Source organism: Notamacropus eugenii, chromosome 3 (genome assembly GCF_028372415.1).
Source record: "Notamacropus eugenii isolate mMacEug1 chromosome 3, mMacEug1.pri_v2, whole genome shotgun sequence".
Lineage (NCBI taxonomy): Eukaryota > Metazoa > Chordata > Mammalia > Diprotodontia > Macropodidae > Notamacropus > Notamacropus eugenii.
Genome location: NC_092874.1, coordinates 319,983,984 through 320,011,450, shown reverse-complemented (window position 1 = coordinate 320,011,450; position 27,467 = coordinate 319,983,984). Strand labels below are relative to the sequence as shown.

General features: G+C 42.0%; 1 protein-coding gene across 2 annotated transcripts in view; it reads left to right on the top strand.

The window, feature by feature from the left end:
• Nucleotides 1–24,438, top strand: part of SLC5A10 (solute carrier family 5 member 10) — a 176,147-nt gene extending 151,709 nt beyond the window's left edge. For both annotated transcript variants that reach the window (XM_072596857.1, XM_072596856.1), the window contains 4 exons: nt 9,193–9,361; nt 17,200–17,415; nt 21,515–21,599; nt 21,971–24,438. In XM_072596857.1, the coding sequence (XP_072452958.1) occupies nt 9,193–9,361; nt 17,200–17,415; nt 21,515–21,599; nt 21,971–22,065 (565 nt within the window). In that variant the 3' untranslated portion in view covers nt 22,066–24,438. The remainder of the gene's footprint in view (nt 1–9,192; nt 9,362–17,199; nt 17,416–21,514; nt 21,600–21,970) is intronic.
• The last annotated feature ends 3,029 nt before the right edge of the window (nt 24,439–27,467 follow it).

Genomic DNA, 27,467 nt, shown 5'->3' with positions numbered 1-27,467 from the left:
CCTACTTCCCCTCCCCCTCTCTTAGCAATCATTCTCTTCTCTCACCCTGAGCCCATCTTATTTCAGAGAATCTTGTGCATACTCTGTGCTAAATTGGAAAGACAATAGGTCAGAACTCCTGAGCTCTAGACCCAGTAAAATCTAAACTGTCAGAAGGCAGGGGATACTGTTTTCCTTTTTTGTCCTTGTACCTCCAGAATAAGCACAATGCTTTTTATACAGTAGGAGCTTAATAAGTGTTGAACTGAATTGTTGAACTAGTCCAGGGAAGAACACTGAACTTGGGGTCATGAGACTTGGGTTGTGACTTATACTCTGTCATTTAACTAGCTGTGTGACTTTGGGCAAGTTTCTGCCCTCTCTGGGCCTCAGTTTTTTTATCTGTAAAATGGAAACAATAATTCCTAAGCCCCCAACATGTCCTGAGGCTCAAATGAAGACTGTATGTGAAAGCATTTTAAACACTAACCTAAGTATAAAGTGATTGCCCCTACAATTCACTTTATGTGTGCTCTTCGATGAATCACTAAAACTTTGTGGGCATCACTTTCTCCACCTATAAGAAAAGAGGGTTAAGGTGTCAAACTTGAGTTGGCCAGAAAAGCTCCCTAGTGCAACCCAAATTGAAATATAGTTGGAAAATGTTTACTATAATAAATAAAGATATAATGTAACCTAGATAATATTAACTAGTAGTTTTCTAAGTCCACTTGACTTTATTGGACTACATGATCTCTGAGTTGCCCTTCCAAAGTTAATATTCTGTAATTCTGAGTCTGATTCTAAGCACTCCTGAAAGAAAATTCCAGGACTAGCCTACTCAGATGGAAAATAGGCAACTATCTTTGGATGCAATTTTAGAGACCAAGAAGCTCTTGTGAAGAGGTTGCTAGGTGGTCAGAAAGTGCTGGGTTCATATCCAACTTCAGATGCTATCTAGTGACTCTGTTTACCTCAGTTTCTTCAACTGTAAAATGGGGATGCTAACAGTGCCTGGCAGATAGTAGGTGCTGTATAAAGGAAATTCTTTCCCTTCCTGCCTCCACTAAAATCTCCTCCTGCTTCATTTCTTGTTTCTATGGGGACAGCATTATATAGCGGAAAGGGTACTGGACCTAGAGTCAGAAGACCTAGAATCTCCACTTTACAACTAACTTCCTACATGACTATAAACATGTCCCTTAATTTTTATGGACTCGTTTCCTCCTCCTCCAGGAGACTAGACAAACATCTTGTTAAAATACCTGCAAATGAGGGTGTTGGACTAGAATCACTGGATGATCTATCTCTAAGGTCCGTTCCAACTCCAAATCCAAGCAGAATGAACTATTTTTTTTAGACATTTATACCCCATTTTAATGAGTTTATCAGTTGCTCTTAGGCTGCACAGGGTTTCAAAAATGGTAGTGGGGCAAACCTTGTTTGCCAAAGGTTCTATGGGTGTGGACTATTTTGTGATCCAGCTTCAGAGCTCTGTGTCCCAGCCCATCCACCTTGGAGGTGGGGGTAAAGGAAGAATCGCTCCTTTGCTCCTTTTATCCTCAGGTTACCCATCCAGGCCTCAGGCGTCAGGGGAGCTCTCTTCCACTCAAGCTTTGTAATGATCGTCAGTCAGAACTAGCAATCAACCCACAGGTTTCAGCTTCAAAGTCAGTAAACAACAAACAGCCCCCACTTAACTGGCACAGGGAACAAGGTAAAGATTATTGACCTTGGCTTGAGGTGAATCACCAAACCACTCTCAGTCAGATTCCGATAAAAGGTTTCCTGGCCCTCACTTGTTAATTCAGGGCTTTCTTAAACTTCATGAAGTTGGTCAGCATGAGTGCTAGAGACACAGCCTCTGTGGGCAGCTGTTTGTGGTCTGGTCTATTCTGGAGAGAGTGCCTTCCCTGAGCTAGACCTTATCTAGAAAATGAGGAAGATTATAGATGTCCTGGACATCTGTTGGATTGTAGACCTGCCCTTTTCCTCAACTTTCTTTTATCATATATTGCTTTTCACACTCCTGGAAGTGGGATTTCCTTCAAACAGTCCCTCATGGTTCTATCTTTCTGTCCCACAACTATTCTTGGAATCCTTTTCTTCTCTATCTCAGGTGTTCATGGAGCCCTAGATTGGAAATATCTAGAAAGGTGCAAGGCTACCAGCAGTAACCTGGGGACTTCCGGATTCTTTCCTTCAACTGGTCCATCCCAGGCCACTCATAATCAACCACCCAGCCTTCCTCTTGCCCTCCTCATTCCTTACTCCCTTCCTCTTCTGTTTCTTCCTTTCCTTGCTTCCTCTGTCTCCTTCTTCTCTCTTCCTGTCTCTCCTTCCCTCTCTTTTCTCTCCCCTTAAACTTTAAGTGTGATTCCAGTGATTGGAATTGGTTTATGCTGACCCAAGCTACCCAGGTTCGGGCTAATGCTGGGAATCTAGGGGCTGCCATAGGGTTGGCTTCTTGGTCCTGTTAGAGGCCTGTCTCACTTGTGAATGGGACATAATAATAACTGACATTTGTGTGGTACATTGAGTTTTGCAAAGTTCTTTTTAGATCTCATCTGATTCTCACAGCAATCTTGTGAGATAAGGGGCTAAGTGGTTGGAGCAGGTTGGCTCTGGAGTCAGGAAGGCCTGTCTTCAAATCCTGCCCCAGACTCTTCCTAGCTATATGACACCAGACCAGTCATTTCTTCTCTGTCTGCCTTAGTTTCCTCATCTAGGTATAATAATAACACCTACTTTCTAGAGGAATTTTGAGGATGAGATATTTGTGAAGTATATGACAAAGAATTCAATGACAAGCAATGACAACAAAGATGTAAGCACTACTTATTATTTAGACAGTATAAGTATTATTATCCTGATTTTATGAATGAGGCTCAGAGAGACTGTGACCTGTACAGCATTGTAGATTCTCAGCATTGGAATGGCCCTCAGGCACTGATGCCATTTATTTTACTCCTACTCTAGTACTATTGAACAGAGCCGGAGGAAATCGTAAAACCTTGTTGAATGGAGTCTACAACAAGTTTATCTTATTTTGTTTCAACTGGGCCCTCACCGAAACAAAACAATCCTTCTGCCCCTCCTTAATCAGTTCTCTATCCAAGCAGCCTTTCCAAACCTTCCCTTCTCTCCTTAAGCTTCCCTTAGTAGCTCCTTTTTCTAGTCTTTCAGTTGAGGATTTCCCCCTCATACTTCACTGAAAAAATTGAGGCCATCCACCAAGAGCTCCCTCCTCTCTCCTCCTTATCACAAATTCCTTTGGCGTCATCCTCCACTGTCTCTTCCCTCACTCCAGTCTGTGATAAAGAGGTGGCTCTTCTTGTCAAGACCAACTCCTGTAGATGTCCTTGATCTCATCCTTTCCTATCTTCTTCATCAAATTAGCCCTACTATAGCCCCACCAGCACCACCACCACCATCTTCTTCAATTTCTTTTTCTTAATTTTAAATTTTTATTTTCAGTTTCAAATTCTCTCTCTCTCTCCACCCTTCCCCTACCCACTGAGAAATCAAGAAATGCAATACCCATGGTACAACATATGGAGTCATGCAAAACATATTTTATTGTCTCCTTATATCCTGGTTCCTTCCCTGTTGCCTGGAAAAATGTCCAAGTCTCTCCCATCCTTCCTACACTCACCATTCTACCCCATGCTGTCATTGCAAAGGACTGGAATGTTATAATGGCCTCCTAATTGACCTCCCTGCCACAAGTCTCTCTTGTCTCCAATTCACCATCCACCCTTCTGCCAGAGTAATTTTCTCAAAGTACAGGTCTGACTATATCACCCACTCCCCACCACCAATAAACTCCAATGGTATTCCATTAACTCTTTTATATAAAGAAATACAAACTCTTTTGGCATTTAAAGCTCTCTACAAGCTTGCCCCTTCCTACATTTGCATCCTTTTTACAATAATTATTCACTCTTCTCTAAAATTCCACTGCATAATTCTACTATATTCAACTACTTGCTATTCCTTGCAACCAAGCTCCATCTCTCACCCCTACCCCTTTGTACTGGCCAACTCTCATGCCTGGAATACACTCCCCTTTCAGCCCCTGTCAGAATCCTCTGGATTACTTTAAGGCTCAACTCAAATGCTACCTTCTGCGGGAGGCCTTTCCTGGTTCCTCCAGCTGCTAATTCTCTCCCCTCAACGATGTCTTTCCATATCCCATCTCCATATCTCATCTCCTTGAGTGCAGGGATTGTTTTTGGCTTTTCCTTGAATCCCCAGCATTTAACACAATTTCTGGCACATAGTACTACTTAATAGATATTGTTGATTGATTGATTGATTGATTACTGTGTGAACTTGGGCAAGCTGCTTAACCATTATTTCCAGGCCTCAGTTTCCTCATCTGTGAAAGAATAATGAGTTAGCATTTATGTAGCACTTTAAGATTAGCAAAGTGTCCTACAAATATCATCTCATTTGATTCTCATCATTGCTATTTGGCCTCATAACAACCCTGGGAAGTAGGTGCTATTATTATTCTCTATTTACAGATGAGGAAACTGAGGCAGACAGAGGTTAAGTGACTTGGCCAGATTCACACAGTTAGTAACTGTCAGAAACCTGATTTGAATTCTAGTACTCCTAACTCCAGGCCAAGGGCCTATCCACCGCATCATCTAGCCTAGGTAATAACTGCCTGACTCCAAAGAGCTTATATTTTACTGGGTTTAAAGCTCAGTCCCTATTTCCTGCATTCCTTTTCCCTTCCCACACAGCAAGGAGCATGAACAAGACTCTTGAAATAAGATAGAATTCAGAGCATAAGAAGATAGTGATTATCACAGGATGGGGAGAAGAGGTAGGCCACTATGTTCATTATTCTGTGTAAATCCAGGGGTATGCTCGAACCAGGTCATGCTGGCTCATGAGGTTTGGTTGTTAAATTTTCAGTGTTAGCATTTGCACCATAGAAATTTGCAAATGCTACAAATCAAGACCTGATGAATTATTTTGTTGATTATCTAGACATAGGAAATGTTAAAAATTCAGATTAAACTTAAAAGTGGCTCAAGCCTTTCAAAAAGCAGATTGTAAAACATTTACCATCACACTTCTGGAGGCAAGAGAGCTTGTTCTGGTCCTGCTGTCATTAACTTGCCAAGCAACACTGGGCAAGGTCTCTGAGCTTCCTCTGAGCCTTCCCTTCTCTGAAGCTCTGTGGTTTTACCTGCCAAATGTTGATTATAGGTGTGTCAAGGACCAGATGAGATGTGAGTCTTTGCCTAAGCAAAGTGTCATATAAATGTGAGAAATTATTATTACCATCATCATTGTTAAGGCTGAAAACCAAAACCGCGTAGCTTCAGTCAAGGTCCAGAGAAATTCCCAAGTGGCAGATCCTTGATGGATGGAGGATGATGTGTTGAGGGAAGTCTCTTAAAGGAGGGAAGCTTTGAATTTCTGAGGCTGATATCTAAGAGGACAAGCCTGACCTTCTCCACCCTGTCTCTTGGGACCAGTGTTTTACAACCACCTCTCCAAAACATTCCATCTGCATTGTTAACATTTTCCCATCCCTTCCTTAAGTCTATGGAATAAACAGAACAGTAAATTGTAGCATGATTTGTAGCATTTGCTGATCTCTGAAGTGTAAATGCTTATACTGAAATTTTAACAGTCAGCTCTCATGAATATGAACTATTAGGCTTGAGCTATCTCCAGCACAACCTTGCTTTGGGCTGCTAGAAAAGAGATCCTGAAAGCCTCGGATTGGAAGAGCTGTTAACCTGTTCTGGGGTGTGAGAAGTAGGAATCTTCTGTTCTTATGCCATTGTATGGTAGAAAGAGGAGTACCGAATTTGGAGTCAGAGTAACAATTCAAATCTTGTCTCTGGCATTTACTAGCTAAGGGACTTTGGTCAAGTCAATCTCTCTGGGTCCCAATTTCCTTCTTGGAAAAATTAGAGACCAAACCTAAATAGTTCACCTACCTCTAAATCTATGATGCTGTGTCTCTGGGTTCCCTGAGAGGCAACAACTACCCTCATCCTCTGCCTAGTATAACCCTGAGCAAGTCAAGTCACTTCTTTCAGCCCTTTCCTTCGTCTGTAAAACAAGGGTAGTAAGAGCACCTACCTCACAGGGTTGTGAGAATCAAATGAGATAATATATACAAAGCACTTTGTGAACGTGAAAGTGCTAATAGGGGTGAGAGTGGGGGTTGGTAGTGACTGGTCTGGGAGGGTGGAAGAGGCTCCTTTTTGTTGTTTTTTTGAAAGGAGGAGATATCAGACAAATTGCAATAGCTCACATTTGTAGAGTGATTTAAGCCTTATGCTCTTTCCTCATAATAATCCCTTAAAGTAGGTAGTGCAAATATTATTTCCCCTCATTTTACGGATGAGGAAATGGCTTCTTAGTGCCTGAAGCAGGATTCAAATACAAATCTCCAAGACAATTCCAGCTCAGAGAATACTCCAGGAGTAGTGGATGAGGTAATGTAAGGTGGATAGGTCAGTGTAGAAACTGAGTGGACCCAGTTCTGAGTGAATGTTTATTTTTGTTTGTTTTTGAAATTTTTTTTTTGCTACATTTAAAGTTTTGAACTCCCTCCCTCCCCACCCCACACTATAGAAAGCCACCGTTTGACCCGGATTTATAAATATATATAAACCATACTATGCCTATTTCTATTTATCAGCTCTTTCTCTGGAGGTGGATAGCATCTTACTTCAAAGGTCATTTGTAGTTGATCTGAATATTTATAGTACTCAAAATAACATGGCTGTTCACAATTATTCTTTGACAATACTGTTGTCACTGTATACAACATTCTTTTGGTTGTGATGATTTCACTTTTCATTATTTCATGCAAGTCATTGCGCTGTTTAAAAAAAATCAACCAGCTCATCATTTCTTCCAGCACAGCAGTATTCAATTACAATCATATACCACAACTTGTTTAGCCATTCCCCAGTTGATTGACATCCCCTCAATTTCCAGTTCTTTGCCATCACAAAGAGAGCTGCTATATTTTAGAACATATAGATTCTTTTCCTTTTTCCCTGATCACCTTGGGAAACACACCTAATGGTGGTATTGCTGGATCAAAGAGTATACGCAGTTTTGTAACTCTGAGCATAGTTCCAGATTGCTCTCCAAAATGGTTGGATCAGTTCACAGTTCCACCAACAATGTATCAATGTCTAAATTTTTCCATGTCCTTCCAACATTTGTCATTTTCCCCTGCTATCATTTTAGCCAATCTGATAGGTGTGAGATGGTATCTCAAAGCTGTTTTACTTTGCATTTGTCTAGTCAGTAATGATGAGAGCATTTTTATATGTCTATATATAGTTTTGATTTCTTCATTGAAAAGCTGCTGTTCATATCCTTTTAGACCATTTGTCAGTTGGGGAATAACATATGTTCTTATAAATTCGACAAGTTCTCTTTATATTTGAGATATAAGACCTTTATCTGAGAAACTATCAAATTTTTGAGTGTATTTTGAGTGTATGTTGAGTGTATATCCCAGTTACTTGAGTGTGTATCATAATGGTGAAGGAGAAAGGAATACAATCAATACAACCCCACCTTCCCTGATCTATGGGGCTTGAGGGGACTGCTGAATCAGAAGGGATAGCAGAGAACTGTCATTGTCATGACTCTTTACCACGGAAGGCAAAGAGACCAGAGTTTGGTGGCTGTAATAATCCAAGTATTAGGGGATAAAGGCTAATGATATGAGTTTAGGATGGTCTGTTGGGAGAGAAGAAGACAGAGGTTTGGGAGATACTTGGCAACTAAATGTGGGAGTGAGGAAGAAGTTTTGAGTCTGGATAACAGGGAAGATCTCCATGCCAAGCACAGAGATAGTGAAGTCAGGAAAAGAGATAAGAAGTTTGCTTTGGGCAATAATGAGTTTTTAACAAGATATCCAAGAGGAGACATCCAGCAGACATGGGAAATTATGGTTTATGGGGAGGGAACAGTGGCTAATGAAGGCCTAGAAAAGACTTTGAAGATGAGAAGTGTCATATCTAAGTGTTAATTAGTATTAATTAGTATGTCACCTTCATTCCTTCCCTTTTCCTCTCCTTTCTTCTCCACCCAAAGACTAGAAAGGGCAGAATTGGTTGCTCTCTATTGGAGACATGAAGGTTTAGAATTCCTGAACCCTACCCACTCCCCATCTTTACTGCTACAAAAGTGTTTGGGACTCTTCCTTGTGGCTTCTATTTTGGTATTTCAGGGCCCCACCTCCCCCTTCCCTTATCCCTCATACCTATGTGCTATTAGGAACAAATCATTCAACTGAGAGTCCTGGATTAGACTACAGTTTTATCATGTGTAAAATGAGAGGATTGTATGGAATGACCTCTAAGGTCCCTTCCAGTTCTAATATTCCATGATTCTCTAAACAGAAACATAACTAGGGCAGAGTGGATGGGACTTTGCTCAAAGATACTGACATGGGCACCAGTGGCTGCAGTTCCTCCTAGATAAGGAGTGGTCCAATTCTCCCCTGGAGTTTGTTATTCTAGAGCCCTGTGAGTCAAGGTCTTCTTCAGACCAGTGGATCTATGGGGTTTGAGGATGGGGAGAGATGTCTCTTTGGGAGAGGGTACAGGATCAGACTCTCAGACCAGCAAATGATTGGGCGAAAAGAGGACAGCTACTACTGTAAGGCAGCATACCTTGGACTGTCATCATCTGTATCAGCTCTATTCCTCACCTGCCCTGTCAAATGCTTTTGCCTCAGATGGAAAAATTCCTAGGCATGCCCCTGCTAGGTTGGTCTTTATCTCTAGCCTAGTCCTGGTAACCAGGATCCAGTTAGTCAGTCAATCAATTCATCACACCAACTGTGCCCTCAGCCCTAGCCTAGGTAATATTGGGGGATACACATAGTATGATCATAAATAGGAAATTGAATAGTTAAGGATGAGTTCAGGAATAAGGAGTGTGTAGTTTTCCTGTGCAGACCACCTTAGAGTGTTCTTCTCACTCTAACTCTCCTAAATTCCTTTCCTCCTGTCCCCATTTCCTACAAAGGCCAGAGTGGTAAGTACAGAAAAAGGGAATGTGGAGTCATTGGAGAGTAAAGGACCATTCTCACTTTAGCTTTCTCTACCTCTAGCCCTAGCACAGAGGCTTGAGAGGAACAATGGACCTAAATAACGAGGATAGCATGTTCACTGTTGGGTGACAATGGCTTCTCTCCTTCTGCAGGCTGGTCATTGTGGTCCTCATTGGCATTAGCGTAGTCTGGATCCCAGTTCTCCAGGGCTCCAAAAGCGGCCAACTCTTCATCTACATGCAGGCGGTCACCAGTTCCCTGGCACCCCCAGTCACAGCCATCTTCATCCTAGGAGTATTTTGGAATCGGGCTAATGAACAGGTAGGTAAAGAGCCATGAGTAAGGGTCAAGGGGAAGGGTCATATGTACCTATTAAAGAAAAAGGAAGGGCAAGGGTTTCTAAGTGGATTGACCAGGGAATAGCAGGGATAAATGAATGGATGAATGAGTATATTGTTCTGCCCAGAAAGTTGGGTAACCTCCCATGATACCAAAGTTCTCAGAGGAAGGACTGTGATGTCACCAGGGAAATCAATGCCAACATACCCCAAGAGTAACTGGGGAGTAGTAGCTACTCAATAGATAACAAGATACTCTTTATCTCTGGATAATATCAACCTGAGTCCGGATGGGGATAGGGTTGGGTAGGGGATTACAAAAGCAGTCTCAACCAGAGGAAATATAGAAGCAGTGTAGCTTAGTGGAAATGGCACTGGACTTGGTTTCAGGAATCCTGGTTCCAATAACTTGCAAGTTGTATGACTGAGGAAGTCCCGTTAAATCCTCTGACTCTCACTTTCTTCATCTTGGAAGTAGGGATTATAATACTTACAATAACTACTTCATAGGATCATTGTGAGGAAAGAACTTCGTAAACCTCAAAGTGATATATTTATATTTATGTGTGTATGAGAGAGAGAGAGAGAGAGAGAGAGAGAGAGAGAGAGAGAGAGAGAGAGAGAGAGAGAGAAAGTGTGTGTGTGTGTGTGTGTGTGTGTGTGTTACTGGTAGTAGTATATTTCCGGAGGTTCCCAAGGCAGTGTTGATCAGACCTCTTGGAGGAAGTGTTTCAGTTCCTCTGGTAGCCCACATGTTTTGCAAGACCTATCAGTTACTTCTCAGGAACGGGTGGGCAGCCCAGGTGCCAAAATGTGTGCCAGGCATCACTCAAGCAATATGGTACAACTGTGGGAGGGGCACATCTCTCAGAGATCATGGCTAAGGGTGGTAAGGGAGGCGGAGTATAAGGAGAGAGTCCAAATTGGAGAGGACATAGGAAAGACGAGTGCTTCCACAGCTCAAAGGACTGGGAAGACCTCTCCTTCCCCACAGGTATTACAGCCCCACATAGAGCAGCTGAACCAGCCAAAAGCTTCCCACCATCCTTTCACCAAGAATTGAGGGGCCTTCACAGTGCCACAGAATGTGAGATTTGGAAGGGATCTCAGTGGCCATACAGTCTAAGCTCATAACTAAGGGAATTCTCTCTATAACAGACCTAGCAGCTTCTGCTCAAAGACCTCCAAGGAAGCGCAACCCAGCGCTTCCTGAAGCAGGCCATTCTACTCAGGAAGATTTCCCTTGACATCAAGAAGAAATCTTTTTCTTTTCACCTTCCACTCATTGCTCCTGCTTTGACTAGTCCTTCCTCCACCTCAGAGTCTTTCCAATGCTTGAATGTTTCTTCTCTCCTATAAGTTAAGCACCCCCTTCTCTTTATCTGATGTTCATGTGACATGGGCTCAAGGCATTTCACCATCCCATTGGTTGTTCTCTAATTTGTCAATGTCCTTTCCTGACTGTGGTACCCAGAACAGAACACAATACTCCACATGAGGTCTGATGAGGGCAGAGTACGGCAGTACTATTGCTTCTCTGCTCCTGTCTGCCATAGTCCACTTAGTACAGCTCAAGACTGCATGAAACTTTTTGATTGCCGCATTCCATAGTGCTTCCAATCCACTTAAACCCTCAGGTCTTTTTTGGAACAGCTGCTGTGAACCACAATTCTCCCATCCTGAATTTCTGAAGCTGACATTTTTGCATCCAGGTGTCGTATTTTACATTGAACTTTTATTGAATTTCATCTTATTAGATTCAGCCCAGTGCTCTAGCTTGTCACGACTCTTTTGAATCTTGACTCTATGGTCTAATATGTTAGCCCTGCTTCTCACCATTGGGTCATCTTCAAGTTTGATGAGCACGTCATCAATGTCAACATCCAGCTCCTGTTAGATAGCACAGGCCCATGCACAGATCTCTGACGCTGAACCATTAACAACCATTCTTTGAGCACAACCATCCAACTGATTCTAAATCTATCTAATTGTATTCTTATCTAATCCATAGTCTCCTATCCTCTCCACAAAGAAGAGCATGAGATTTATCAAAAGCTTTACTAAAATCCAAGTAATCCAACTGTATCTACTTCATTCTCCTTATGTATTCACTTAATAATCTTTAAAAAAAAAAGACAAATGAGGTTTGTCTCTTATGATGGGTTCTTGATGAAGTTCTGTTGGCCCTTTATAATCACTGCTTTCCTTTCTGGATGTTCATTATCTATCCCTTTAATGGTCCTTTCTAGAATGGAGGGCATTGAAGAAGGAATCCAAGTTAGACTCCCTGGCTTACAGTTTTCAGACTCTTTTTTTTTAACGAGGGCATTTCCCCTTCTCCAGTCTGGTGGCATGTCTCCTGTTTTCCATGATCTTTCAGAAATCATTGACAATGGTTCAGCAATCACATCTGCTAGTTCTTTCAGTACCTGAGCAAGCAATTCCCTTAGACCTGGTGATCTTAGTTCAACAAGGGAAGCTTTCTTACTGTTTCCTTACCTATCCTGGGCATTTTTAACTGGTCATCTCCAATACCAGGCCCATTCTCCTTGGCAGAGAAAATAGAAGCAAGCTAAGAATTGGGAAGCTCTGTCTTCTGTCTGATGCCATCGTTTTCCTATACAGTTAGGGGATACAGTGGATAAACACTGGTCCTACAGTCAGGAAGACCTGAGTTCAAATTTGCCTTCAGACACTTACTAATTTCATTTGACCTTGGGCAAGTCACTTAACCTCTGTTTTCCTCTGTTTCCTCAACTGTAAAATGAGGGTCATAAAATCACCTTCCTCCACAGTTATGAGGATGAAATGAGATAATACTGATAAAACACTTAGCACAGTATCTGACATATAGTTAGTGCTTAATAAATGCTTAATAAATCTCCTTCCTGCTATGCAGTTCAAGAATATGCTTTTCTTGATCCTCCTTTTTTGTCCAATTTGGCTTAAAAAAATAAACACCCAAACCCTGATGCTGGTAAAATATCCAATTCACCATCAAGACTTTGGGAATACCTTAGTTTCCCAATAAAAGTTCCTTTGGAAAAATTCTAACTCTTTCTAAGTTGAATCATGGGCAGGACAAAGAAAACAGAAGGAAGTCTGGGTTCATACACTAGAAGGAACAGAGTACCCAGAAAGGCCAAGTTCCATGGGTGGTGGCAATGACCCTACCCTGGGGTTCTGGAAAGAGTGGATGGATAAGGAGCTGATAAAAGAGAAGGGAACCCAAGAGTTCTAGTAGCCTTTTGTCAATTTTTGTCCTTTTTCGATCTCTTGTCAACATTTGACACTGCTGAACACTCTTTCTGAATACTTTCTCCTCCATGAGTTTTTCTGACACTCTTTTCTCATCATTCTGGCTCCTCTCTAGCTGCTCTTTCTCTGTCCTCCTTGCTAGATCATCACCCATGTCCCACTCCACCTATGCCCAGGAGTATGCTAAGTTTGTATCCATTTTTCCATCTCTACAATCTTGGTGATTTCATCTGCTCCCTCAGGTTCAACTATCATCCTTATGCAGAAAAGCAAGCAAGTAAGTAAGTAAGTAAGTAAGTAAGTAATAGATGTATACATCCAGCCCCAGTCTCTCTCCTGAACTGTAGTCCCACTTTACCAATTGCCTGCTAGATAGTTCCACTTGTCTCATAGAAGTCTCATAGACATATCAAACTCAACAAGCCTCAAACAGAACCTACTATCTTTCCTTCTAAATCCTCTCCTTTTATTCCTTACTTGTATTGAGAGCAACACAACTCTGTCAATAACCTTGGTTCTCAACCATGGAATCATGCTTAACTCCCCTTTCTCCTTCATGAAAAACTTTAAAAGTCAAATAGAAAAGTTTATAACTTATACCAATCAAGAAAGAATAGTGGAATTTCCCAGGGCAATGATATGATCAGATCTGGGCTTGGGAACCCTCCCCCCACCCTTCTCAGCCTGGTGACTGGTTTAAGCTTATCACCTTTCATCTGAATTATTGCAATAGCCTCCTAATTAGTCTCCTCCATGTTGGTTCATCCTTTTCCAATCTATCTTCCACAGAACAGCTAAACAGATATTCTAGACTCCTGTGTCTGACCCTATCATTCCATTGCTTGATGAAAATGATTCTCAGATCATTGGCTTCTAGCATAAAATATAAACTTCATTTGACTTTTAAAGTCCCTCACAATGAGACTCCAGTCTAACTCTCCAGGTTTATTGCACATTACTCCCCTTCAAACATTCCACATTCCAGGTAAACTTATCTACTTGCTGTTTCCTATGCATGACATTTCATCTCCCATCCCATGCCTGTGCCTTTGTTGACCTCCTACCTGGAATGCAGTCCCTCCTCATCTCTGCGTTATGGAATCCATGGCTTCCTTCAAACTCAACTTAGGTGCCATTTTTCTGAGGAGGCCTAGTCTGATGCCCACAATTGCTAGCACACTTCTTGCAGAAAGTATTCTGTTATTTACTTTGATTTTTAATGATCTGTAATACTGACTGCTGTTTACATGCAATAGAGTACAAGCACATTGAAGGCAGGGACTGTTTTGTTTTTATCCTTCATGGGTTCATTGATTTAGAGTTGGAAGGAATCTTAAAGGTCCTCAAGTCCAGCCTCATTTTATAGATGATGAATAAGACTCAGAGAGGTCAGTCAATAAGTATTTAATAAGCTCCTACTATATACCAAGCAAGATACTAAGCTCTAGGAATTTTTTTAAAAAGGCAAAAAACAGTCTTTGCTCTCAAGGAACTCACAGTAAAGGGCAAAAGACATCACATATACACAGGATATAGAGAAAATAAATTAGAGTTAATCTCAATAGGAAAACATTGAGATTAAAGAGGATTGGGAAAAAGCTCTTGCAGAAAAATGGGGCTTTAGCTGAGATGTGAAAGAAGCTAGGAAAGCCAGGAGGTAAAGGTAAGGCAAGAGATTATTCCACCCATGGGAGACAGCCAATGAAAATGCATAGTGTCAGGAGAGTTTCTTGTTCAAGTAACAGCAAGGAAGGCAGTGCCATTAGATCACATAATATTTTGGTGGGGGTGAGGGATGGTGAGGGAATAAGGTATAAAAAGACTAGAAAGGTAGAAAGGGCCAGGTTATGAAAGATTTTAAAAGTCAAACAAGAGGGTTTTATACTTGATCCTGGAAGCAATAGGGACCGACTTGAGTTTATTGAATGGGAAGGGAGGTGACATAGTTGAGACTTGCACATAAGGAAGATCAATTTGTCAGCTAAGTAGATGATGGATTGTAGAGAGAAGAGACTTGAGGAAGAAAGAAGACTGTTATACCAGGTATAAAGTGATAAAGATCTGCACCAGGATTGTGGCAGTGTCACAGGAGAACAGGGAGAGAGACAGACAGACAGACAGACAGAGACAGAGAGGGAGAAGGAGAGACAAAGAGACAGAGAAAGAGATTTGACAGGTTATGAAGGTAGAAATGAAAGGTTTTGGTAGCAGATTGGATATAGAAGGGGTAAGAGAAAGTGGAGTCAAAAATTTATCCAGGTTGTGAACCAAGGTGACTGGGAGGATGGAAGTAGCATCTGCAGTAAGAGGGAAGATAGGAAGAGAAAAGAGTTTTGGGGGAAAGATAATTAATTCAATTTTAGATATGTTGAGTTTAGGATGTCTATGGAGCATCTAGTTTGAGTTGTTCAATAGGCAGTTGGAATTGGAGAGTGGACATCAGGAGAGAGGTTAGGACTAGACAAATAGATCTGAGAATCATCTTCATAAAGATGATGATTAAATCAATGGGAGCTGGTGAAATCACCAAGAAATAGTATAGGGGGAGATGAGGAGAGAGCCTGGGAGGAAACCCATGTTTGGTTAATGCATCCTGGATGAAGATCCGGCAAAGACTAAAGAGCTTGTCAGAGAGGTAGAAGGAGAAGAAAGAAATAGTGTCATGAAAACCTAGAGAAAAGAGAGTATCAAGGAGAAGAGGGAGTCAACAGTGTCAAAGACTGCAGAAAGGTCAAGAAGGATGAGGGGTTGAAGGAGAAGAGGGAGTCAACAGTGTCAAAGACTGCAGAAAGGTCAAGAAGGATGAGGGGTTAAGAAATGGCCATTAGATTTGGCAATTAAGAGATCATTGATGATTTTGAAGAAAGCAGTTTCAGTAGCATGAAGTCAGAAGCCCAACTTCAGAGCATTAAGAAAGTGAGAGGAAAGTTGAGGGTACTGATCATATCTTTCTCAAGGAGTTAGTAACGAAAGACAGGAGGCTTACATGATGATAGCTAACAGAGATGGATGGATCAAGTGATGGTTTCTTGAGGATGGGGGAGGTGTTGGAGTGTTTGTAGGCAGCAGACAAGCAGCCAGTAGAGCAGGAGAGACTGAAGATTAGTGAGAGGGTATGGATGAGAGAAGGGACAATCTGCTGGAGATGGAGTGGAATCACTTGTGCATGTAGACAAATTTGTCTTGTTCAGGAGAAGGTCCACCTCTTCATGTGAAATAGGAACAAAGAGATGGTATTATAAGGTATTTAAGTGATGTAAGATGAGAAGGAGGGGCAAAGGAAGGGTTCTAAGTGAATAACCTCAATTTCTTTTCAGTGTAATATGAAGCAAGGTAAGAAAGAGGAACTACAGGAAGTTTGAGAAGAGATGCAAAAAGCACTGCAGTGAATGGGATAGTGAGTTGATTAGAGACGCATAAAAGGGTCTTCTTGCTGCAACAAGGGCTCAGTTGAGATTATGTAACATAAATTTGTAGTGAATCTGGTCAGCAGGATTTCATGATCTTCTCCAGCTTATTTTAAGCTGCACCCTAGTTAAAGTGAAGGAAATGGTTAATGGGAATGATCCAAGGCTCAAGTTTTAGCATGGCAAGGGGCCGTAGAGAAGAGGATGGTGTAGAGTTGAGCTGGTTCAGCAAGAGGTCAAGATGGGGAAGGGAAAATAGTGTAGGAGTGATGCCCCAAGAAAGGACTGAGGGATACAGAGATTAGAGGTCACATTAAGGAGGAAGAACAGGGCTTTGGGTTGCAAGGCAGAGGGAGACATAGAATAATGACAAATTATGATCAGATAAAGGAATTTCAGAGTTCATAGACATGAAAGGGAATGACTTTTGGGTGAAGACAAGATCAAAGATAAGACTATCTCTGTGTGTAGCTATGGTCAGGTAGAGGAGTAGTTCGTGAGAAATGAGTAAATTGGGGAATTGGAAGTTCAGATTGTTTGAAGAAGTGTCTCAATGATATTTGGAGTTTGGAGATAGATGGATAGGTGATAGATGAATGATAAATAGATGGATAGACAGATATAGACATCTACTTATATATGTGTGTGTGTATGTCTATATCTATATGTACAAAGGCACAAAAACAGGAAATATAAGATCATGTATAAGGAAAAGCAAGTAGGCCAGTTTGGCTGATCCACAGAGTATGTGAAAGAGAGTAAGTTCCTTTCTAAGCCTAGAAAGGTAACCTGGGTCCAAATTATAAATTCAGAGGACCTGGGTTACAGTTCTGACTTCATAGCTTGCTGGCTGAGTAAATTATTTCCCATACTTCAGTTTGGGTTTTTTTTTAGGGGGGTGTTAATCTGTAAAGTGTGGAAGTAGTGGGGAGGAGGAGTAAATGGGTAAAAGGGAGAGTAATAGAGAGAGGAGTTGGACAAGCTGATCTGTAAGGTCCCTTCTAGCTCTACACTGCCATGTAGTACACTTTATGTGTATGTGGGGGGGGGGGGGAACATGTGAGAGAGACAGAGACAGAGAGAGAGACAGAGAGACACAGACACAGAGAGAGAGATTGAGAGTGAGTGCCTATGGTAGCATCTCCTTTTCCTGCAGGGGGCCTTCTGGGGCCTGATGATAGGCCTGGTAGTGGGAGCTACCCGGATGATCCTGGAATTTGTTTACCCTGAACCACCTTGTGGCTTCCCAGACCACCGGCCAGCTGTACTCAACAGCCTTCACTATCTTCACTTCTCCGTGGTGCTCTTCTCCATCTCAGCTGCTGTAGTTACTGCTGTTAGCCTGCTGACCCCACCCCCTGATGAGTCTCAGGTGAGCTGGTGCAAGGTATCCAGGTGAACGGGACCCTACCCCCAAGGAATCTAGGTGAGGTTAACCTCCTCTCTCAGATAATCTGAACCTTTCCCTAGAATGGAGAGATGGCCCTGCCATCTCTCAGAATGGGACAACGCTCAATTGGATTTTCATTCTAGATTCTATTGTTTTTTTATATACCTAGGTTTAAATAGAAGCAATCATTGATAAACTTTGGACTTTCAGCCTCCAGAGGGGCCTGGATGACTCTGAGGAGCCTGTTGATGACCCACAATCTTACACACAGTGTAGGAAGGGAGGTCACCCAGAAATGAGGTCATATCTTGGAAAGTCTGTGCCCTGAGTGTCATCTGAACCCAACCTGCCCTCCTATAGATGGGTGGTGTGGAAGATAAAGACCAGGAAGTGGCATCCAAAAATTCTCATTACCACTTATCCCAAAATGGGCTAAGCATTCTTAGCACAATTCCCAAAAGACTTACTCCTTCTAGTTACTAAATCCACAATTATTTCCCACCATAGGACCCATGGTTATGGTTGTTCCTTGTGACAAAAGTCTAGCCATGAGCATCTCCTTCTCTTCTCCCATTCAATCTAATGGTCCCATGTGCTGCTGCTGAGTTGAAGAGCTTCTTCCAGAAGCTCTGGTCCCCATAAAATGCCTCACTTTTCCCTCTTCCACCAGCCTCCCTAGCAGCAACATCTGGAGACCAGTTCTGACTGACACAAAGGCTAATGTATTGCATATATAAGAACAACCAGAGATACACACTAACCACATGTTCGCCTTTACAGTTGCACAGCAAAATTACAAAGTCTAGATTGATCCCTTTTACGAGAGAAATCGTACTTAGATACACATCCCCTCCAGCTCTGGCTCCATCCATCTAGTCAGTCCCTTAAGACCGACCCCATCCTGCTCCCAGTCTGCCTCTGCCTGGTTCCTTTCTTAGTTCTACTGCACTTTTTTGTTTTGCCTGTTCCTAGTGAAAGCTATGTGATAAAAACAGAAGACTTTTCATGTTCATTACTGGTACCTCTGCCACCATCACATTGACATTCATCTTGTATCCATTTTCTCCAAAATGAGTGATAAGCTTATCATCGTTTGGAGTGAAAAAAAATCTAATGTAAGAAACTTCTAGAAATCATTTATTTACAGATTAAACAGCCTGATAAAGAGGGACAAAGGAAACTTTAAGGTCATCTTATCCAAATTATTTTACACTGGAGGAAACTGAAACCCAAAGAGATTTGCCCGAGGTCAGAGGTAGCAGAGCCAGTATGTGGAACTCAGACTCTTTGACACCAAAAATAAATGTCAAGGGAAGCTAGGTGATGCAGTGGATAGAGCACCAACCTTAGAGTCAGGAAGACCTGAGTTCAAATGTGGCCTCAGATACTTACTAGCTATGTGACTCTGGGCAAGTCACTTAACCCTGATGGTCTAAAATAAAAAAATAAAAAAATAAAAAATAAATTAATTAATAAATGACTAGTGCTCAGCTTAGTCATTGAACTAACCTTGACGTAGTTTAACTTATGCTTCTTTAAAAATTATTTTAGTCTTTTCCTGTTCTTCCTTATACTCTCACAATCCTCTCTACTGTTCCCACTTTGGTGAATCTTCTGGCTGACCTTTAGCCTTTATCCTTGGAAGTTAACATTTTTTTTTTTTTTGCTATGCTCCATGTTCAAGCTTTAACATATAAAAATCCTAAATTTAATAGCTCTTCTAGATTCCCTACCCAGAATCCCTTTGATCATCTTTTTCTTTCTTTGTCCCACTAAGGACATTTATAATCTGTTTTGTATTCTTGGAACCGTGGAATGTTACACCTGAAAGAAACCTTAGAGATCATCTCCCTAAGTATTATTTTTATAGAGGAAGAAACTGAGATTCAGGAAAGGGTAAGAGAGTCTCCCAAGGTCACAAACTAGCTACTAGCTATACTCAAGTGTCACAATTCCCAGCCTACAGTTCTTTGCAATATGATATAATATGATAGGATATGATTATAATGTAATAAAATATGTGTGTATATATGTATCCATACATATACATTCATACACACATGCACACACACATACATATTCTTTGTTACTTGCTCCTCTCTTAAGCTCTTTTGGTCAGTCCTGTCACTTAGAAGAAAGCACCATGGCCTAATCCGCCAGTCCTTTGGTCAGTCTTTTCCAACCCTACCATCACAGACCCCCATTGCTTGGCTAAGGAGAGAGGGCCTGCCAAGACTACCAACATGAGGAGGTACCTGCTTCAGGGCAAGGGAACCAATTATCCATACTTCATTCTCTTTAATTAACTAATCCACATAATTATAGAGCTTAAAGAACTTTAAGTATTTTGCGGAATCCTTGAAAAATAGAACATAGACTCTCAGAGAGTTGGACAGGACATCAGGAATCTATCCCCACCCCACCCAATGAAGAATACCCTCCACTGCTTCCATGGTAACCATGGCTCAGCTGGGTTGAGCAGGATATTGATCAATGGGTTGGTCTTGATAGGAAAGACATCCATCTGTCCTAGGCTTGAGAATTACATAGTCTTTGGGTTATAGGATCCTAGATGCAGACCTCTATGGACTTTAGAGGTCATCTAATTCAACTTTTTCATTTTACAGATGAGGAAACTGAGTCCCAGAGTGACTTGTTCAAAGTAGCACCCAGATCAAGTGGCAGAACTAGTCCAACAACTTCATTTTATAGATGGATGAACAGAGTCTTAGTGAGGAGAAATAATTACACAAGGAGTTAGTAACAAAACTGGTGCTGGAACTCAGGTTGTGTGTGTAGTACTACTAATGCTCCAGCAACATAGAAAACACTTCATCACACATGCTCCAGTCTACTGAGGTGGGGAAAGCATAATTCATCTTTTCTCATAGATGGAGTCTGTGGGATCCTGTGATGAAAGGCAAGACAGTCATACTTATCTAGACAGAGTCTTTGTCCTAGGTCCTGATGGTGGCACACCAGACAGAAGCAGCTCAGGCTCAGTTTATTCTGTGTTCTAAAGGTTCTGGGGGCAGCTATGTGGTGCAGTGGATAGAGTGCTGGGCCTGGAGTCAGGAGGACCTGAATTTGAATCCAACCTGAGACACTTACTAGCCATGTGATCCTGGGCAAGTCACTCAACCCCGTTTGCCTCAGTTTCCTCATCTGTGAAATGAACTGGAGAAGGAAATGGCAAACCACTCCAATATCTTTGCCAAAATAACCCCCCATGGGGTCACAAAGAGTTGGACGCAACTAATTGACTAAATGACAAAAGGTTCTAAGGAGTGATATTCCCAGGAGCCCTTTCTTCCTGGACTGAGGCAGGATGGCATCCCCTGAACCAATGAGGCAAAGTTAATATAAGCATAAAAAGTTGTGGCCCTGGCAAAGTCTATGTGCAGTCTCTCTCACCCCCTTTTCTGACCCCTTCCCCACCTCTCATGCCCACCAGTCAGCTCTGATGGCTTCATCCCCTCTGAAGAACAAAAGTGGGAATTTTCCTCTCCTCTGAGAGGAGGGAAATGATGGCAAGAGAGTTTCAATTAAAAATCAAAGGCAGAATTTCAAGTGCTGTGGTGCATGTAGTGAGGAGACATTTCTTGGCAGGGCAGGGCTAATGGTCTACGGACTAAGTTGGCAAGTTCTAATTGAACCCCTCTTCCCTATACCCCCCCACCCCCCCACATACACACATTACACTGGGAAGTATTGGCTCTATGACTAGGCACATTCTGAGGAAGCCTAGTCAATGAGCATGGCTCAGTCCCCTCCTAATCCCTATCTCTCTGCTCCATCCAAAAGTGATGACTCTCCCCGCTAACTGAGGCCAGCCTGACTACCCCTTGAGGAGTCTCCAGTCCCCTACATCCCCATACCTTACCTCTGTTTCTTCATCCCCCCAATGCCCATGTTTTCTCTGTTCCTTGTTCTCTCATCCTTCATTCCCTGTACTCCATCCTAATACCCCTCATTTCCATGTACCCCACTCTTCTGGTTTCACAGTCTCCCATATCATTATATCCTACCCTTATTCCTTATTTTCCACCCCCTGTTCAAAACCTCTCTTTGGTTCCTATAGATCAAGAATTTAACATGGTGGACCCTTTCCAAAGACAATCTTTTAGAAGCTCTGCCTGAGACTTTTGATGTGGAAGACAAAGTTGGTAAGTGGTCCCTGGGGGTCTCTAGACCACTCTATGCAGAGCCAGACTCCTCATAGTGTTGTCCTTCCCATATCACCTAGCCCATTCTCCCTTTGGGTCTATCCTCTATTATCCCCTTCCTTACCAGAGACCTCAAGGTTAGGCTATCCTCAGATAATAGTTGGCATGGCAAAAAGGCACTGGGGACAAAGACTGGAGGATGTCCTGTGGAACCCTAGAAAGAGCTATCACTGTCCCCACCTACCAAACCCTAAGGCCCAAGTGTACTATTGTTTTCCTAGTTTCCCATTCTCACCCTACTTCTGCCCCACCAAGTTCCTCACACATCCCAGCTCACTCAGAATCATGCATCCCATTCTCCCCACCTGCAGGAAAGAAGCAAACTCTCTTCTGGACCCGAGTCTGCAACTTCAATGCCATTCTGCTTTTGTGTGTCAACATATTCTTCTATGCCTATTTTGCCTGATGGTGTTCACTTTCTAGGAAGCCAGAGGATCATGGGAGAGGCCCTCAGGGATGTAGGAGATATTTGTCCTAATGAGAACGAAGGATCATGGACTCTTAGAGCTGGAAGCATCATCTAGTCCAACTCACTTATTTTACAGATGGAGCTTTGAGAAGGGAAGTGACTTACCCAAAGTTAACACAGTTTGTTGGTGGAAGGCCTGAGATTATAACCCAAGGCTCCTGACTTCTAGGCCAATGCTATTTCTGTTAAATTGGGCTTCCTTTCTTTTCCTGGTCCAGAAGCATTTGGGCAGTAGGAAGTGCTTTTAACAATATGTCTCCTTTGACAACCAAATACCCTACTACAACCACCAACTACCACCATCATCACCAACCATCACTGTGTTATAATCCTTGGAAACACTTTCAGCTTAGGCGGCTACCTGAGGATTCCAGAACCTGGAATAGGATTTAATCTATTTTGGAACCTCTAGCCCTACTTCCCGCTTCTACTTATCATTACTTAAGGCAATGTTAGAGAGACCTTGTTCTGCCACTAATTAGCTGTGTGACCTTGGGCAAATCACTTTCTTTCTCTGGGGCTCAGCTTCCTCATCTATTAAGTGACAGAGCTAAGCTAGGTGATCTCTTAGATTCTTTGGGGGTCTAATATTCTAAGAATTCTATGACTCTTCTCTTCTTGCCTATCCCTAGCCTATGGCCTAGTCCACACAAAGCACCCTCCACATGTCCTCCTTCCCCAGAATGAGCTCCTCCCTTCCTCATACTTTGAATCTGTGACTCAGTGACTCCCTAGTCTTGAGAGCTGGGTGGGGAATGGGGGGAGAGGGGAGTATATGGGCCTTGAAGTTCAGTGAGGTTTGACTAAGAAGCCATGAGTCTGGAAAAGCCCAAATAGCCTTGCTCAGCCCAAACCATTGTAGTGTGGTATGGGCCTCTGGATACCATCTGATAGAAGCAGAGGCTAACCAAATACCATAAAAGACGTTATAGGCCCCTCAGGGAGCACTTCCTCTCTATATCTCTTGGCTTCTAGTCAAACTCCAAACACTTCCACAATGTTCATAAAGCTAGAGGCAAAGGTAAATCAGCTCTGGGTTTGGTGTGCCTCCCAGGAGCCCCTTGGCATGTGCATTTCTGAGTCAGTCTCTCCTAACACCAGGAATGTTCCCTAAGTCCCAGGGAAAGGTAGTGTTGTTAGCCACACTATCACTCTCATGGGGATGATAGGAATCCTGGTCTTGGACCCTCATCTCATTCTTCTTGTCTGTCCAAGGGATCCTTCACCATTGAACAATTCCAGTGTGCTCTAGGTCTGTCTGCTAGGGCCCAGAGCTTCTGGAGCAAAGGGTTGTCAGTGTGATCATTCTTAGGCATTTAGCATATGTGGGCCAGTCATTGGAGGACCAGATAGCTTCAAGTTATAGGCTGAACCTGGAGAGGGACGACCCTGTCACAATGGCATTTGTGCATTCCCCTTTCCTCCTCTGAAATGGAACTGAGTGCTTGTTCAGTACCAGCTTGTAGCCCAAGTCCTTGGACACTGTTCATTGTATTGGTTTCATTGGGTGTCCTTATCACCTCATACCTGAGTCTTTACAGTGGCCTCCCAATCATGCTCTTTGCCTATAGTCTCTCCCTGACTCATCATCCATGCTGCCAAGTTCATCTTCCCCAAATTCTATTTTCATCAATTTCCCCCCCCCTCCACACTCAAGAATCATCATTGGCTCCTGGTCACTTGTAGGGCAAAGTACAAACTACCCAAGGCCTTCCATAGTCTGTTCCCATGCCATGCTTCCAACCTATCCCCTATGCTTCCTTTCTATGAAACTTGTGGTCTACTCACACTGGTTCTTTCACCATCTCCTCCATGATGATGATAGCCAACATTTATATAGCACTTTGGAGTTTTCAATGCACTTTATATACGTTATCACATTGGTCCTCACAACAGCAATCCTGCAAAGGTGCTATTATCACCCCCATTTCAAGGAGAAGGAAACAGAGGTTAAGTGAGGTGCCCAGGGCCATACAGCTAGTAAATGTTGGAGGCAGGCTTCAAACTTGTCTTCCTGACTCCAACAATGGTAGGGCCTTCCTATTTCTGGGACTTCCCTCATACTGTCTCCCTTTCTCAAAATGTTTCTCCCATAGTTAAATCATCCCCATCTTCTGGACCCAGCTCCTCGAACTCAGATCCTCTTTCTATACCCTGCATTGGGTGCTGATTGTGTATTGCCTGTTATTATCATGTCTGCCTCTAGACTGTGAGGCCCCTAAGAGCAGGGAGTGAAATCTTCTCCTGGGTCTGTGTGGGCCAGGACTTACACTCAAAAGGTATGAAATAAACATTTGTTATTTGATTGGATGACTGGTGTGCCATTGTCTCTAACTTAGGTTCATAAGATTTTAGGTCTAGAAGGGACCTTAAAATTCATCTCTTCCAGTCTGCTGGGGGAAGATGTTCCCCTGGATTCTTGATGGAGTAGACAGCATTCCTTCCTTACCAATTCCAAAAGTCCAACCAAACAGGCCCAAGCACTCTCAAGGCCTCAGTACAGAGTTGTTGGTGGATGGATATATGGATTCTCCCAGCTCTGTCATAGGATATTTTCTATCCCAGAGGTGGGGAACCTGCAGCCTCAAGGTCACATGTGGCCCTCTAGGCCCCTCAAGTGCAGCCCTTTGACTGAATCCAAACTTCACAGAATAAATCCCCTTAATAAAAGGATTTGTTCTGTAAAACTGAGCCATGGGGTCCAAAGTCAATATTAAGATCACTTTAGAGAGGTCCCAATTACCTCCAGAATAATAACACAGCGAGGAAGTGTCTGAGGCCAGATCTGAACTCAAGTCTTCCTGACTCCAGGCCTCGGGCTCTACCTACTGCAACACCTAGCTTGCCTATAATAGTAATAATAATATATAATTAATAGTTATTAATTATAATAAATTATAAACAAATTATATAACTTATAAAATGTTATATTGTATTTAGCATATAATATATAACAAGTATTAATAATATATTTCAAAGAATGCTTTCAGAGAAGCAGTAAGTCTCCAGAAAATTGAGAAAAAAACCTCATCTTCTCTGAGTCCTTAGGAGAGGAAAGGATCACAGATTTAGAATCGTAAGCGATCTCTGAGTCCATCTAGTCCAAACCCTCTATTTTACAATTAAGGAAACTGAGGCCCAGGGAAAGTAAGCAATTTGCCTAATATCACACAGATAGGATCCATGAGAAGCAGGATCTAAACCCAGGTCCTCTGACTTCAGAGGCAGTTTTTTCCTACTTTACCAAGAATTGACCTCATTCCTAATTCCTAAATCCTTTAATCCCAAGGACTTGGTGGGGTGTAGGGGGAAGCCTCTTATTATATCTCCAATGCTTAGAGTTTTTCCTGGACAGTCCTGATTTAAAGAAACATTTTTAATATGAGGCAGAGCAGGAAAAAAGGAATATCCTTTGTCAGAGCGTGTACCCCAATCTCAGGTTTGGAAAATCTAGTCACTGAACCTTTATCTCCTCTAATACACATCATCTTTCCTCCACCCCCATTCCCAACTTCTCAAGTTTTCCTCCTGCCTTTTGAGGCCCCAGCCTAGAAGAAATATTCCTTGAGAGGTCTTCCCTCTTTCTTTGCTCTCCTATCCCTCATTGTGGCCACACAATAAGGACAGAGAAGCTAATTAGCTTATATTTTTTATATTACTTTTCTACTTTTGCTCCATACCTCCCTCCCCACCCCAAGTAGAAGGGCATGAGCTGTTTAGTTTTTGTCTTTCTATCTTCATCGTTAGTACAGTGTCTGATACACAGGAAGTACTTAATTAAGTCTTATTGAATTGAATTGACTTGAATTAGGAAACTCAAACCAGCACATAATGACTAATTCATTTCACTGAGGATGGAAACACCCAGTCACCTAAAAAGGCCATAAGACATGTTGGAGCTCCTAGTCCCAGAGAGTGAGACAGATCCCTTGTGGATCACTGTCCCTTTGATATCAAGGAATAGAAAAATTTCAGAGTTAGAAGAAAACCTATAGATCATTCAGACCCCACTAGACCACAGTGAACCCCAAAAAAGCTCAGGCTACCTTAATTTCCCCTACCCCAAGCAATGTACTGATACCCTCTGCAGTTCTAGCAGGTGATTATCCAAACTTCTCTTTATTTTTAAAAAATGTTTTATTTATTCCTTCTGTCTGACAACACAGTTATTTCAAGCCCCACCCTAGCTGAATTCTTCCCTGTGACAAAGAAAAACAGTTTAACAAAAACATCGAATAACAGTGATTTTTTTTCTAGCAATGTGTATAGTATTCTGTCCTAGTAGTCTTCCATACCTCTGCCAGGAGGGAAAAAGCACGCTTCATTATCTGTTTTCTGGGCCCTTTACTTGGCTTTTCCATTACTAGAGTTCAATTTCATTCTAGTCATCTTTTTACATCATTGTGGTCATTATGTGTATTTTTCTCCTGGTTGTGTTTATTTTGCTTTTTATCAGTTCATACAAATCTTCTGATGTTTCTCTGAATCCCTCATATATGTCATTTCTCACTGCGCAATAATATTCTTTTACATTCATTTAACATAATTTCTTCCATTATTATGTAATCAGTGGATACTCACCTTTGTTTCCAGTTCTTTGCTATCACAAAGAGTGTTGTGAAGAATATTGTAATATACATTGGACCTTTGTTCCTATCTTTGACTCCCTTGGTGGGATCATTGGGTCAAAATGTCAAAACAGTTTAGTCACTTTTCTTACATAATTCCAAACTGGCATCTAGAAAGGTTGGACTATCTCACAACTCTACCAATAATATATCAGTATGTCTGTTTTCCCACAGCCCCTCCAACATTTACAATTGCCTTTTTTTTGGTCATCTTGGCCAATTTTCATAGTATAGAAAGAAACTCCAGAATTGTTTTAATTTGCATTTCTCTTACTACTAGTGATTTGTGGAGCATGTTTTAATATATAGTTGCAGTTCTTTTGAAAACTTTTTATTTATATCTTTATCCACTTATCTACTGGTGATAGCTTTTGCTTTTAAACGTTTCCTTTGATTAGAAGTTCAGTATTTCTTGAAATAACCTTTTCCATTGTGTTAACAGCTCTGAATATTAGAAAGGTTTTTTTCTTACATTGAACTGAAATTACCTCCTTGTAACATACTAGTGGTTCTTGCACTTCTAGCATTACAAAAAAAAGGAAAAACCCTGTTATAACTTATTCATGGTAGCCCTTCAGATACTTGAATACAGTGATCATGTCCCTATTGCCTCAACTTCCTCCTCCCCTGCTCCATGGGGACAGGTAAGTCTGAAAAGCAGATGGGAAAGGCTTACTAGCCATAGCATCCTGCAGTTGAATCTTCAGCAGA